At 39.5% G+C, this 12,819-nt stretch overlaps 1 protein-coding gene across 7 annotated transcripts in view; it reads left to right on the top strand.

The window, feature by feature from the left end:
- The window catches only part of RBMS3 (RNA binding motif single stranded interacting protein 3), a 596,100-nt gene that overhangs the window by 154,392 nt on the left and 428,889 nt on the right, over positions 1–12,819 (top strand). For 3 of the 7 annotated variants that reach the window (XM_027639208.1, XM_027639209.1, XM_027639211.1), the window contains exon 1: positions 54–432. The exons of the other annotated variants lie outside the window; for them this stretch is intronic. In XM_027639208.1, coding sequence (XP_027495009.1) covers positions 358–432 — 75 coding nt within the window. In that variant the 5' untranslated portion in view covers positions 54–357. Of the gene's footprint in view, positions 1–53; positions 433–12,819 lie in introns of those variants that run through there. 7 annotated transcript variants of the gene reach the window in all.

Genomic DNA, 12,819 nt, shown 5'->3' on the forward strand with positions numbered 1-12,819 from the left:
TCTTCCCGGCTCCTCTCGCAGGACGTTTCCCTCCCGAGCCGGGCAGCGGGCACCGCCGGAGGCACGCTGCTGCCAGCGGGGGAGGCGGGCTGCTCCGCCGCGGGCACCCGGGCACGGGGGCTCCCACCTACCCGTACACACACCCGCACGCACCCCCTTCACACATACACGCACGTATATATGTTCGGGCGCGTTTTTGGCTGTGCTGGAAGTAGCGCGCGGTAGACGGCGAGGGAGTCTCGGCAGCCTCCTCTGTCGCCCGCGCTGTCAGGAATAGCGGCGTGAGAGGAAGAAAGGCCCTGGGGCACTACACCCTGCCAACGAGTTCCCCGCACCAGCCAGAAGGACTCCAGCTACATGGGCAAACGCCTGGACCAGCAGCCAATGTACCCCCAGTACACCTACTACTACCCCCACTATCTCCAAACCAAGGTAGGGACCGGCGGGGCCGGGCGCTTGGCGGGGGATGGAGAGCGGAGCCGCGCGAATTGCGGGCTCGTCTCTGCTCTTGGCGATTTTTCCGTCCCTTCCTCGGGTTCGGTGCACAGAGAGTCGAGCTAGTAGGCAGAAACCGGGCGTGAGAGAGTCAGGAAGGTTACTGTCTGCTTTCTCCTTTATTTCTTTATTTATTTTAATTTTTTTTCTCCCGGAGGCTGCTGGCGTCGGCTAATTCCTTTTATTGTTTGGGGAGAACAGTGCGGTTAACGCTATCGTAACAGCGGGCAGGTAGCGTGTTTATTGTGACATGGGATAACGATTGCTCTGGACAGCATCAGACATGAAACACTTTTGGTGGCTTTTGCAGTGATCTCTACAGTTTATTCGCAGCTTAAAAGAATTTTGCTGTTAGAAAAGCTGTCTGTGACAAACTTTTAATCAACTGAAGAGGAGATGCTGTGGAGCTCGGAGGAGAGCTCGGAGCTAACCGACTGAAAATCTGACGGAGTTTGTTTCAGTGCATTGCACTGCTTTTAATATTTCATTAAACATTGAGGATGATATGACTGTACTCTGTTGCATTTAAAAAGTCTAGAAATAGAGGGTAACTACTTTTGGAGAGCGTATCCATCACGGACACTTCTGTTTTCTTTCTTCCTTTTTTTTTTTTTTTAATAATTTTTAAAATGCCAGCAGACTGGAAAGCAGGCCTGCCTGTCCTAAAGAGACTGAGTGAAGCCTATGCTACCTGGCGATGAGTTAGTTAATTAAAGCTTTATTTTTATAATGCCATTGTGTAATAGTCAGCTCTCTGGAAAGATTTCCTGTGTGACCAAGGGACAGTAACAAAAGACAGCCTTAAACTGAAAGTTTGCAAACCTTGATAGGACACTGTATTTGGAGGAGAAAAAAAAAGGAAAAAATACGCACTTTACAAGCCCGTTCACAAGGTGAAGTGTGGCCTCACAGCCACAGATTAACAGTTTCAGTAAGTAAACGAAAATCCCTTAGGAAGGAAAAACCAAGGCAGAATGCACAAATGTGGGTATGGCACTGCATACACATGTACAAGTCGCACCTCTGTGGCGAATTTAACACATGGGGCATTTGACGTGTGTGTCTGTGTGTGGTGAAGTGACACAAGGGAGGCTGACTTGTCCAGACTTTTGGTTTAAAGCACGTTGATCTGGCTGCAGTTGCAAAAGGATAAGTTATATGTTGTTGTTTATAAAAATTACTTTGCCGTTAATGTTTATAGTCCAACTACTGTATTATATAAATTAACTTATTGTAAAAACTGTGATTCGGCTGGTTGGAGTTGTGATGACGCCAGAACCACTCAGTATGATTACAGCCTTGTAATTCATGGCAGGGTTACCTCTCATTCTTTGCTCTGCTGTTTCTTCCATTGCAATATGCAGAATTTTTTTTGGTATACAATTCAGCCTTTTGTAATTTTGTATTTTGGAGTGATTTTTATAATTTTCCCCCTCTTCCTTTCAAGGTCAATCCAAATAGCTTTTTACCTTTGTGACCATTTAGTGTGTAATGTTGCTGTTGCAGCAGCAGCCCGTCACTAGCTTAACTGCGATATTGCCTATAGCTTTAACCGTTTGGGGGATTGGGGGATGCAGGCTGCTGCTATTCCTCAAAACCTGGCAAGCCAAGGACATGAAACAATTGATGGTGTTTTTTTGAAAGAACAATAGCCTCGAGTATTGGAGGAGAAATATTGGACATTCCATGCCTTTTACTCACGTAGCTTACATTTTGCCAGGGTCCTTTTTTTTTTTTTTCCTTTTTTTCTCATTTTTAAAAACTTTTTAAAATAAGCTTTTTAGAAAATTACCCTTATATTTGAGCTTAAAATAGTAACAATAACTTTTCCACACTATGACTTTTTTTAACCCAACGCTTTAAAAAATAAATTAAATGCGTTTTTATTACCAGTATATAAAATTATCAGCCCCGTGAAAAGTCATGTGCATCTGTCTTTGCACACTTTCACTGTTACAATAAGGACAGGTAAAATTTCAAATGGTGATACATTTTATATACCGTTATTTTTCTGTATTTTCCTTGGTCTACAGTTAAGTGCATACATAAAACCTAAATAATAAACACATATACACATGCATATATATATAGGCACAAGTATTTCTCTTCTATAGCCTATAAGACTTTAAAGTAGTGCAGACAGGCAGCATCTGGATTTTGTTACTCTAAAGCTAGCCGTCAGCTTCTGGGACATTTTAAAGCAGTTAGATCCATTGTATGTCTAAAGCTAATAGTTGGGTAATCACATAACGTTGTGGAGGAGAGCTATATCTTTTATCATGCCTATTGGAGCAACACATATTAATAAACCTTTGTATGATTCCAGCCAGCCTGAGAACTTCAGCTTTTTATTTTCCAAAAACTGCTCTTTGTACCAAGCATGATAGGACTCAGCTCTACAGAAAGAATGTGTTTTTATGCTCATAGTCATGCATGCTGGGGGGGGAGGAGGAGAGGTTTGCATTCATTTGTAATTAAGAAAGAAATTCTAGGCTTTCTTATGGTATTTCTGTACAGCTTGTGAAATGCAGAGTGACAGCATGTTCAACAGGCAAAGTTTGGAAATTCATGTTCCCCAGCGTGTTTGGGTGAAGTGTAGCTTTTTCTTTGCTTGTTTGGTGAAGTTGTCTTGGTTCTTCTTTGGGAAGTACCACGTTACTGTACATCATGTCCTTCTCGCAGGGGAGCACGGAGCTGCGCAAGACTTCAGTCTACAGTCTGTGTTTGTGTCTTCCAACATGGCTAGCACGTTGTCGTGCAGAAATGGTGTAAATGAATATTTATATGGGTAATGGGATTATAAATAGAAAAAATGGATTCCATATGTTTGATTGCTTTAACTTTTTAGTGTTTTGTGGCCTTTTGTGGAACATGAAGCACGCACTCATTCGATTTACTTGTGTTCCTTCATTATCAAGTGCCACCACTGAAGCTAAAGCTTTAATTTCAGATTTAGGAAAAGCTGTTGTCATCCAGGAAAGAAAAGGGGGATGGGAGAAGGGTATCAATTCTTAAGAGACAATTGCAAGGAATTTACTATGTCTTTTAAGCACAAGCACTGAGTGTGAGGAAAGACATAACCTTATTTTTCTCATTTTGGTGTAACAGTGTCTGACAACTTCACTTTGAAAGTACAGTGTTGGAACTTCTTTAGGCAGGTCCTAAGAATAGGGTCCAGTTGTCCTAGGAGTTTATTTCAGAATAAGTGTTTTGGGTTACTGTTGTAGATGAAGTATAGTCTTTTTTTTTTTTTGTTGCAAAGAATATTGCATGGAGGTGGTTCAGCTCATGTGTATCTGATGAGAATCTACAGTAGTTTTTTATTTGATTTTGAAATGTTAAGTGAATTTCCTTAGTTGCATCCTTGCTGATGGTGTAACTACTCAAACAATTGGTTTACAGGAGTATGTTGCAAATTGTCACATATAAAATGATAATGATGCCAAATATTGCATTGTGGTCTGAATTTTTCTTTTGTTGCTTGCTTGCCCCAGAGAATTCTTTCCTCTTTACCATTTTGCACACAAAAAACCAAAAATAAACACTGTGAAATACCGTGTAAGGATGTGAAAAAGGGAGGGAAAATATTAATCTCACTGAATAGAGTTGAAACAGTCTCCTTAATTTAGTAGATGATGTATTTTATCTTTGTCCTCTGCAGCTTATGATTAGAACTATTTTTGGGGTCATATTGAAAAGAAACCTGAATCACTTGGGTAGAAAGAAGGAGGTACCACAGTTACCTGTTGACAGGAATTGTTTTACGATCGCTGTACTTGCACTTGGGGTAAAAATATGCCAGTTAACCAGCTATTTCCGTGCGGTTTGCTTTCATGCATTCTCCAGATATTTCCTACTTATTAGTCATGGTTTGGGTCTGGTAGTTTAACTCTCATGGTGTTGACTCTGTAATGCAGTCAGGTGGCTGAAACACCTCAAATGAGAGGCAGTGTTTACTGTACTCATCTCTGTCTGATGCACGTGTGAACACGTGCAAAAGGAAGAAGTGTTATTTCCCAACACCTACCTGAATAAAACCTTGTCTCTGAGGATGTGAAAGGTGTGCAGAAAGGTCCATAGGCAAGAGCAGCTTAATGAGCATGTTCCTGAAATGACAGATATATACCCCAGCTGAGGACAAAACAATTGGGAAATTCAAGCAGGTGTACTCAGAATAGTTTAGACTTGATATAGTAATCTCATGTGTACACATTTGGGTGTGTGTTATGTTTCCTTTTTGCCATTTTTAGGGCATCCTTTTGCACAACTGAATTGGGGACCTCTTTCAGTTATGTACCATGAGCATACCTCCCTGCTTGCTCCATCAACCTCTTTTAGAAAGCACGTATTTGGAATCAGCACAAAGCTCTTGCGTCTCTTCACCTTGTACCTACCAATTCCATACTCTTTTGTCACTCATGTTTCTGTTTAGTGACTTTACGGCATTCCCCACTCTTGGCCATCTGGCCATACAGAAGGCCCTGAAGAAAGCGTTCCAGATACGGAGATGCCTGACAGGGCTTCTCTGGCTAGTAGTGTTCAAATTGTGCTTGGTGCCTGGTGTGAAGCAGGGGTCAGGTGTAAGGAGTAATTCATCAACCACACACTGATTTCAGGCTGCATTTCCAACCATCTGCAGCTTGGATCAGTGCCAGAGCTCAAAAGTCTAGCTAGAGCCCATGTGATCGTGCCAAAGTAAAGGCAAACACTTGCACATAGAGAAATGCATTTCTAGGAATGAAGATTGTTCGCACTTAGCCCCTGTTTGATTCAGTATGTCACAGCGTGTTTTAAATGCCTACAAGAGCTGCCTGATAGAAATATGAATTCATTTAAATGCCATTTAAAAATATTTAAGCCTGGCTATAATTTTGATAATAATATTAATATCTAACTCTAGTATTTGCTGGTTGGTTTAAACAATAAGGAAGATAAAAGTTACGTTTCTCTGAAAAATACAGAAATATATGAACTGATTTGCTTTCCATTTATCTTTACATGCCTGGATAAAAATACTTTTGTTGTTGTAAGAGACATGTTGATATGTATTAAAATGGCATTGATTTTCTTGGTTGATCTTCCTTTCATGTATTGCCTCAATGCAAGCCCGTTTAAATTAAAAACAAACAACATATAAAACCCCTGAAACCAACACCCACAACCTTCCCCAAAAAACCCAAACAAAACAAACCTCAACAACCAAACAAAAAACCCAGACCAAACCTGTGGAAAAGGAAAATTCAAATTATGATTCCTTCAAACATGTATGTATTATGATATTCTGTGGATATTTATTTTGCAAGCAGGTATTTTATTTCTGTAACACAAGATGGAAGTTGTAAGCATTTGCCAGATTAGGCTACAAAGACCTTGCTGTGGCAAGTGCTCTGTGTTAATAGTTATAATTTAGAATGCCTTATACAAGATGCCCTTTCAAAATAAAGTACAGTGCTCCAGAAATGGACTGGTTTGGTTTTTAATGCACGAGGGTCTTTCAAAACACACAAGGTGGTATATTCACATTTTAATTCAAGTATCTTGGTAAAAATCATCAGACTGTTGGTTCTTAAATTTCCATGAATTATAAAACAGATAAGAAAATATGCATTCCAAGCAGAGTGTCTGAGTTCATTTCAGGTCTTGGTATGAGTAGCCTGGATAGTGTTCCCTTTGCATATAATTGCAAACAGGGTTTTCTAATTTTTTGTTTGTTTGTTTGTTTTGTTTTGTTGAGGGGAAGTGGGTTTGTCACTATCTGTGCTCCAGGCGGGGACTTTGAGTTGGCTTGCAAACAGCCCCATTCTGGGTTGTCCAGGAGGAGAAGCAGATTTTTTTAAAAAACAAATGGTCTGGTTTTATTAATTTTTTCTTGAAGAAAAGTTTTTTAATACTAGAAATTTTATGTAGAGGAAAATAGTTAATGTGTCTCCAGAACTTACTTCCAGTGCTGCATTAAAATTGTGTTTTGTAACAGTCTCATCAGCTACAGCTGTATGTGATTAAATAGTGTAATATCAAAAGCATGTGTGAATAAGAGCTTTTATGATATAGTTGTTCCATACCAAAGACTGCAGATGGGCAGAGAAGGGAGACAGAGAACGATTTACTCAGATATTGTCAGAGCCTATAGTACGAGTGTTTGTGTAGTGATGTTTTGCAATTGCTTTCCCACTCATATGGGAAAGACTGAGTGACAGAGGAAAGTTTAGAAGTAAACACTTTTACACAGAGAGCTACTCTAAACGTGCAGGGTATCAGCCTGAGAATGGTGGCTACTGATGCAGAATGATGTACCAATATTTTATGTGGCAGATTAACAATAATATTACAGAATAGAAGTTATAGAGAGAAGGATCTATTCTGCTTTCATTGAAAAATCAATGAAAAAGATTCATTGATTCAGCAAGACAGAATCAGGCCCATGAAGCACATACTGTTCACCATGGCAAAACCAGGACAGCTGAACAATGTGCAGATTTAAAAAAAAAAAAAAAATATATATATACAGTCACAAGAGAAATAAGAACAGTCTATCAAAATAATTCTACGTTGTGCGAATGGATGAGGACATACCTCATTTGATACTTAACAGCATTTTGTGTTTTCTGTGGCTATAATTTCTATTTAACATTATTTATCCTGATTTATAATTTTAGAGAATGAGCAACCTAAACCAGATACTGTCTTTCTGGCTTGCTCTCTGCCACAATTGAGATATGATTTATACAAAGTGGAAGTCTTAATGCCATAGGAGATGTCTCACATGGAACCCAGTGCCTATAATGAAGATTAACAATTTCTGTAGGAGACTAAGTGCTGTTAATCCACAAAAAGTATCGTAGAGCTGGGTTTACTTTTATTTATACAATTCTTAAGATAAAAATACTGTGTAGTCTCTTTTTGAAATTTGAAGCAAGTCAGTTTTTTGTGGTTTTTTTTTTTTTTTTCTGAGGATACAGTGTTTCTAAATGGAGAAGTGAAGTAAAGGTTGCTCGTCCTATCTGTAGCTGCAGATAGGAAGCTCCTGTTGAATTCCTCAGTCGTGCTGTCTTTTATATTTTGTTAGTTTACATCAAAGTCTAATCTCTTCTCCTAGAAGTTTTTATGAGCTGAAAGACTTCAGATCTGACGTCAAATAAGAGAAAAAGATTATTTTTCTTGCTTTTTGGATTGAAAGACTTTTTTTCTTTCTTTCTTGTCTTGTTTTTGTGCTTGCTTGTATACAGCTGTGGTGGAAATAAATTCTCTCTCTACTTATTTGTTGTAAAGTCAACTTCAGTGTCAAATATGGTTGTTTATTAAAAAGTAAGTATTTACGTATTTAAAGTGCTTCATTTGTGGTATATTTATGCAGATGAAATTGTTTGGACAGATTTTCTATGAGGGTTCCTCTGTTAATTGTATTGACTTAATTCAGATGCAAATGAATGAAATAAACCACCTGACTTACATAGATCATAGTAGAAGCCAGAAGACGCATAAGGTTGAATGTTTACAATGTAAAGCAGTCTGATATTTTGTTCCTCATTGGTGTCTTCATGACACATGTTTTATGGTTTGTACCATGTGGCTGATGATGATTTATGGGCTGTCATGTTGTGGAAGTGATGTCACTCCTGTGTGATTCAAATTTATTCAAGAAGAGAAGTTCTTGAACAGATTTGTATTCTCCCCTCCCTAAGTATAAATCAAGTAGCAGTTTGTTTTTATTCTGTGAGTTTACATTAATCGACTAAATCCTGAAACTGCTCTTAAATACTCTGCTGTAGAACATGGCAGAGTAGAATGAGAGAATCTTACTGGGGGACCAACATGATGTTGTTTTATTTAACTGATTGCTCATTTGGCTTCTGTCCCACTCCCTTCCCCACCCACTTTCACAGCCCTTCCTCTGCCCAGCTATATTTAGACACCAGCCAGGCTGAGCCATTCAAAGTTCAGTATCGACGCTGCATAGGAGCCTGACCTTTCCACCTCGTGCCAATGGGAGATGGCAGGACTAGATCAACCAACAAGTCCTGTGTGTCTTGCCTGTGAGAAACTCTCTGGTCATTTGGAATAACATGTGATGCAATCTGGTTGCCTTCCTGGTTGAGAAGCTGGCAATGCTCGTCTCAGGGTTATGGGAGGGTGAGAGGCAGACTGAAGATGCAGTAGATAGGGCAGAAGGATGCACAGTCCCAGAGCTGGCAAAACCTTGAGGTGATGCATTGGTGAGTTAAAGGGACATTAGGGAACTTCAGATGGAGGCATTTCACCAGATAAGGAGATAAGGAGCCTGGTGTACTGCTACATCACAAAAGGTTTTTAAAGCTAGGTATCCATAGTTACAGCAGGAGAGTGAAAATCTAGATTTCAGGGACTCACCTGGTGTAATGTCCTCCTTCCCTTTAAAGAAGAAAGTATTTGCCAGTTCTTAAAGCTGGAATGATGTGCCTGTGTGAATTCCCCGGCGCTCGGAGAGCTGCCTGTTTAAAGTTTGCTCTATTTTTCTCTCTTGTTCTAATTTTTCCAGCTGTGGAAAAAAAAATGGCATTGCAATTCTTAGCCATATAAGGGACTTGTTAGTTTCTTTATGTGGTTGGGAATTGTTTCTCCTTTTGGTCTTCAAAGGCTGTTGCGGCTGAATATACTTTAAAGGAAAGGAACTACTTGCTTAGACAAAGGCTGCAATCCTTATTTCTTCTCTTTCTCACTTCTCTCTGACCTTTTATTGGGGGCATGCATATAAATAAATTCTGCTTTTTGGTGTTGTGCAGGTTGATGGATGCTCTTACAAAGAGAGAAGCATAATGGGAAATGCAGTCTTCATTTCTGTTCTCTCATTTTATAGTGATGAATTTAGTTTGATGCCAGTTAGTAAGTACATGACCTTTTCCCTACATCTTTTGATTCACGACAGGGAGTGTCAAAGCTGTGTTAGTGATCTCTAATTTCAGCTTTTAACAAACTATGAAATATTAAAAATGAATTAGGTCACTTGGAGCTCGGCTAATATGTCTGTGATGCAGGGTGGTGATTTCATATTAACGAATCATAACACACAGCTTAAAATATAAAATTCAGATTTCGTGAACACAAACAACAGGAATATGTCACTTGTAAGTCAGGATATTTTTATCTTGAAAATATTATCTTTTAAAGACAAAGCAAACAGGATATTTTGCAAAGATGGCGTTATCAGCCTCATTCGTTTAGTGTTCATTCCAGAAAATCGTATCAGCCTCTCAGCCTAATGAAGTTTTTCAGTGTATTTAACTCTAAGATCACAGCTGCCGACAAGATTTCTTTTAGTATCAGCTGAGATATGTCTACACAGCTGTCAATGTTCTGCTTAGCTGATATACACAAACTGATAATCTACCATACGCAACTGAACAGTATAATATATTATACTTATTTCATGTGCAAATGACACTTCTGAAATTGTTTAGTGGAAGGGACACTGGTAGTGAAAAGTACTGTGAAAGATACAATGAATAAGGTAAAGAATAGCACTGATAGTTCTTAGACAAGCCTCTGCCTGGTTTTGCATTCATGAAAACTACCTTTAATACTGCTCTATACCTGAAAGACATCAGAAAAAAGTCAGAGGCACTGCAGTCCTTCAGATGTTTGACAAAGCGTGCAACAGGACTCGCTAAGCTGAATGCTTTACCTAGGCTGTATTAAGACGACATTTATTGTGTCAATGTAGAGCTTGCACTAAGTACTGTTAAACAATCCTTCGTGAAAACAAGCATAAAGCAGACATATTGCTGTGGCCTTTAGCACAGCAGCTGGGAGCTTTCTGCCTGGGAGAGCATCACACTCGCACTCACTGGATGTCATGTTTGTGCTCTTTGTATCTCTTTGGAGCTTTTGCATCCTAAAGAAACAGAGGAGTTGATCCAAATATTTCCATGTCCTTTTTGATGTTGCTTTTACTATGGGTGTCAGTTAGTGGTGCAAGACGGGATAATAATAAATCTGGCTGATATATAGTGACTCCAAGATGGCAGTAGTAGTACATGCTGATCCCATGTGTCTGTCGTTGCCTCACATATACAGGTGCTCAATGCACTGAGTTGTCTTGAATTTTGAGATTATGGATATAATTCCTGACTCTAGAAACATCTGTGAGAAAGCTGTAGACTACTGGCCCGCCAGGACATACTCGTTATCTACATGATTTAGAAGCCTTTCTGGCCACTCAGCTTCTGCTTTATATCTCTGCCATTTAACAAAATCACTGTAATTGTATACAGTTGTCCGTGTGCAACATGCAATTTCCTGTAGTTTGAAAAGCTTTCAGCATAAGATTGTCTAAACTTAATAGCATAAACATTAATTTACTGTGTTATATGGGTTATTGGGTGTTTTTAGCGTGCATAAGTCTGGCAGTAATTGTGCTGGACAGAAGAAATAAGTTTTGTTTCCTTCACTGTCTGCCTTGCTTTGACTTAAACAGATCCCTGGTGATGGTAATACTTAACATGTAGCAGTCATTTCAATTTTCAGTGGCCTGTATAAACATTAACTAATCTTCAGAGCCTATTCTAAGAGGTGCCTTAAACACCTTATTTGCTCACGTAATGGCTGCATCCTTATAATGACCTCAGCTTTCGGGAGGCCTATACCGGCTTATCAAGGGTTTGGGTATAAATTTGTGTAGCATCCACACCTTCTCTCTGAGCAGAAACTGGAGGCCGGGAATGTTGTTGCTGCTTTATGAGCAAATGCAGTGCATGAGGGGTATAAGCATGGAGGCAAAGCTGGAAAATTAAAGGCAAAACGTTTGCAGAAGGTGGCATGTTGATCTCTGGTTATCCAGAAGTGTTGATTGACCAAAACTTCAGCAGATGGAGGTCTAAAAACATTTGACACCAGACCCAACATGATTCCCAGATGGGGCATCCAGAATTACAGAGCACTTTGCAAGACCACTTACTGAAGTGAGACCCTGAACCTGCCTAGCTGATTTAATGTTACAGCTTCCTCTTGAGCTTCTCTGTTGGGGAGGAGGAGAAAGAGAGTAGGGTGAGAGGATGCACTTTCTGGAGAAGAGGAATTCCCTGTGATTTCAGTGTTGGGGATGGTCCCTGTTCAAGTCCTTTAGTTTAATTTTTCCAATCTACAGCAACCTGATAATCAGCAAGGCAATACCAAAAATGTTATTTATGTGTGGGTGTTAGCTAAATAGTAGTTGATAGATACAGATTCATCACAGCCAACTGGCTTTGGTTTTCTCATGCACGATGTAGTGTGCCTTGCCAGGACTTACTTTAGATTTTCTGTTGTCATTACTCTTCTTATTCCTCTCACCTTGATTTGTAACATTGTCATATGTGCTTCCCTCTCTGTTGTGTTGGAAATAGTTGCATTTTTAAAAATCACAGCTTGTTTGGCTCAAAGGTACTTTGTAGATGGGGAGAAATGGATGATATCTCTGATGCTGATAACTTGCATCCCAAGGGTTTTGTTTTAAATATGTGAAAATGCTACAAACAAGGGTTGATCATTGGTGTTTTTAAAACTGAACAAGGAACTGTGCCAATGGCCACAAAGATGTAGATTTTGATTTTGCAGTGTGTGTTGAGGAATGAAGTATGACTGCCATGCTCCAACAACAGCCGATGAAGTAGGCATTTATGCTTCATCTCTCCTGGTCTTTTAGCAAGGGAGTAAATTATTAGTTGTTTATTATTTCTTAACCTTCAGTGGATGACTTCTTTTCTGTGCTAGTCAGCTATTCTGAGGTAGAGATGCGTGGATTTTATTTCCTTCCTCCTCTTTCCCCCATTCTCATTTGCTCCCAGGTTAGATTGTCAGGTAAGTTCATGCTACCTTTTTAACCAGCCCAAGGGGCAAAGCTTAGGTGACAAGGACAGACTTTGAGAAACCTGAGGCATGAGGCGTGGGCACCATTAGCACAAAATGAACGGAAGGAAAGCCATAAGTCTTATTTTTATTCTACAATTTGTCCATCTTTTTTGATTTAGCAGATCTACTTCTTAACGATTTTCTTTTTGATTTTTTTCCCCCTTCTTTTGTTTTTTTCCCTCACCCTTTTAAGAGCTCTGCTGGTTCTCATTTTTCTTTCACCTAATGCTTATATATATGTCATGATGCTTGTTCTGCCATTTGACCATGACAACTTTTTTTTAAATCTAGATACTGCAATTGTATTTCCTAAGCCAGTCATACTCTTCCCCTCTTTATTTTTTTTTTTATGGTATTTTACTGTTTGCAGACTGCCTCTGACTGTGAAGTTCAGTTGTGCCAAGCTGCATACAAAACCAGGGTAAGAGATAGTTCCTGCCTGCAAGAGTTTATGAGCAATGT

Source organism: Corapipo altera, unplaced genomic scaffold, assembly GCF_003945725.1.
Source record: "Corapipo altera isolate COAL_440 unplaced genomic scaffold, ASM394572v1 44, whole genome shotgun sequence".
NCBI lineage: Eukaryota > Metazoa > Chordata > Aves > Passeriformes > Pipridae > Corapipo > Corapipo altera.